General features: G+C 50.3%; 1 protein-coding gene across 1 annotated transcript in view; it reads right to left on the reverse strand.

The window, feature by feature from the left end:
- Positions 1-2229, reverse strand: part of mosmoa (modulator of smoothened a) — a gene marked incomplete at both ends in the record, with an annotated part of 25426 nt that overhangs the window by 13461 nt on the left and 9736 nt on the right. Inside the window, one exon of the mRNA XM_080523597.1 lies at positions 2072-2095. Coding sequence (XP_080379723.1) covers positions 2072-2095 — 24 coding nt within the window. The remainder of the gene's footprint in view (positions 1-2071; positions 2096-2229) is intronic.

A 2229-nucleotide genomic window follows, 5' to 3' on the forward strand; every position in this document is an offset into this window, starting at 1 on the left:
CAAGGCGCCGACCCTCGCTCATTGGGAGCAATTTGGGGTTCAGTGTCTTGCCCAAGGACACCTTGACACGTGGCCGGCTGGGATTCAAACCGCCGATCTGCCGACCTTGCGATCATTAGACGCCGGCTCTACCTCCTGAGACACACAGCCGTTCTGAGAGAGGGGGAGGGGCTCTTGAGAGGGGGTGGAGGGGGGTGGGGGGCTCTTGAGAGGGGGGGGGGGGGGGGGGGGGGGGTCTTGACGCACAAGAGCCAAAACACGCGAAAACCCACACGGTCGTACTGGGACTACAAGAATACAGCGGAACCGAAAATAGCTTGCGGCTGGTCTGATACCGGCTGTGCGTGTGTGTGTGTATGGAGAAACTCCCGCAGCCACGGCCGCATGCAGCGCAACAGTCTATCAGCTGCATGGCTGCAGGTCGCATTGGTGAACCAGCGAGCTGTGTATCTCTACACCAGATGAAACCGGCTGATGTGGTAGAGAACTAATATAACTAATATATGTATAATATTATACATTATACATGCTGTACAATACAGGCTACTGTAGTACATGAATCAGTTTGGTTGTACTTTGAGACTTTCAGACACGCGGCCCATTAGTGTACCTGAACCAGCGACACCACCCCACGTGAAGGGCGTAAACGCTCGACGGAGAAAACGGATGTTTTCACAGCCCCTCTTTCCCTCTCTCCCTTCCCACCCCTCATCCTCTCTCTCTCTTCCCATGTTTTGGAGACAGGGCCCAGCTGCTCCCAGACGGATGCCCTGGTGTTGAGAGGGCTGTTATTCCAAGGATATTATGTCACGAGACAGAAAGGGAGAGAAAGAGGGCGACAGAGAGAGAGAGAGAGAGAGAGAGAGGGAGAGAGAGAGAGAGAAAGAGAGGGGAGAGAGAGAGAGAGAGTGTGTCCTGAACAGACATCAAGGCTTGGTTAGGGTAATGAATCAGCCACAAATGGATGTGTGTGTGTGTGTGTGTGTGTGTGTTTGTCTGTGTGTGTGTGTGTGTGTGTGTGTGTGTGTCTGTGTGTGTGTGTGTGTGTGTGTGTGTGTGTGTGTGTCTGTGTGTATTTAGGGTAGTCACGACACCAGAATGTTTCTGACATCAGTTCGGCATCAAGACATTCAGCAGAGCTAGCACAGCAGAGGGCAGAACAAGCTATCTAGCTATCTAGCTAACCCTCGGGTACATAAGGTTCAGAGATGTTAGGATATTTATAGCATAGCATAGAGTACAGCACAGTGTTTTATTAGTATAGTATAGTGGATAGTGTACATATATAGCCTTTATTTATGTAAACCAGCTCTTTTTCCCTTCTTGTTTTTAGTATTTTTTTTCCTAGCACCAGGGGAGCCCCCCCTCCCAAATGTCGTTGTATGGTACCTGTACTATATTAATGACAATAAAGACCATTCATTCATTCATTCATATCTGCACAGAACGTTTCAGCTGGTAGCTGTGGTGCGCTAGGGTAGTTTAAAGGTTGGATCGAAGACTTCTCTGTTGAAAAATGTGTTTGTTTTTCTTCATTATGTTTTATTATGTCGTAATTTTTTGATGTGAATATGATTCACTGTATTATTGTAAACTGTGTGTGAGACACCGACCGACCACCCTTGTTCACCAACTGCCAAACCCCTCCGGAACACTCACCAGCTGGGGTTCCAAGTGTTCCATGTGGAGTTTAACCTAGCAACAGCGCTCTGATTGGCTACAAAACGAAGCATCATCATTTATGTATTTTCTGTGAAAATGTATGCTTTTCTGTCACCCTTGGCACTCTGGGACATTGCCAATCGAGGTGTCTGTATTCACGCTTGGCACCCCCCCCCCCCCACCCACCCACACACACACACACTCCCCCCCCCCCCCGCCCCCCGACACACACACAACACTGCTTCTCTGGCTGGTAGACTGAGACAGGAATACATTCAACCTGTGAACACAGCCACACACACACACACACACACACACACAACACACACAAACACACATCTACACTTACACAATCACCCCTTCATCTAGCCCCACCCCACAGTAAACAGGTAAACAGACAGACACCTACTCCCAGTGAAGGCTATCCAGCGTACCCCCCCCCCCCGCCCCCCCCACAGTAAACAGGTCAAACAGACCCCCCCCCCCCACAGTAAACAGGTAGACAGACAGACACCTACTCCCAGTGAAGGGCTATCCAGCGTGCCCCCCCCACCCCCCCCCACAGTA

Source organism: Nansenia antarctica, assembly GCF_963989245.1.
Source record: "Nansenia antarctica genome assembly, chromosome: 2".
Taxonomy (NCBI): Eukaryota; Metazoa; Chordata; class Actinopteri; order Argentiniformes; family Microstomatidae; genus Nansenia; species Nansenia antarctica.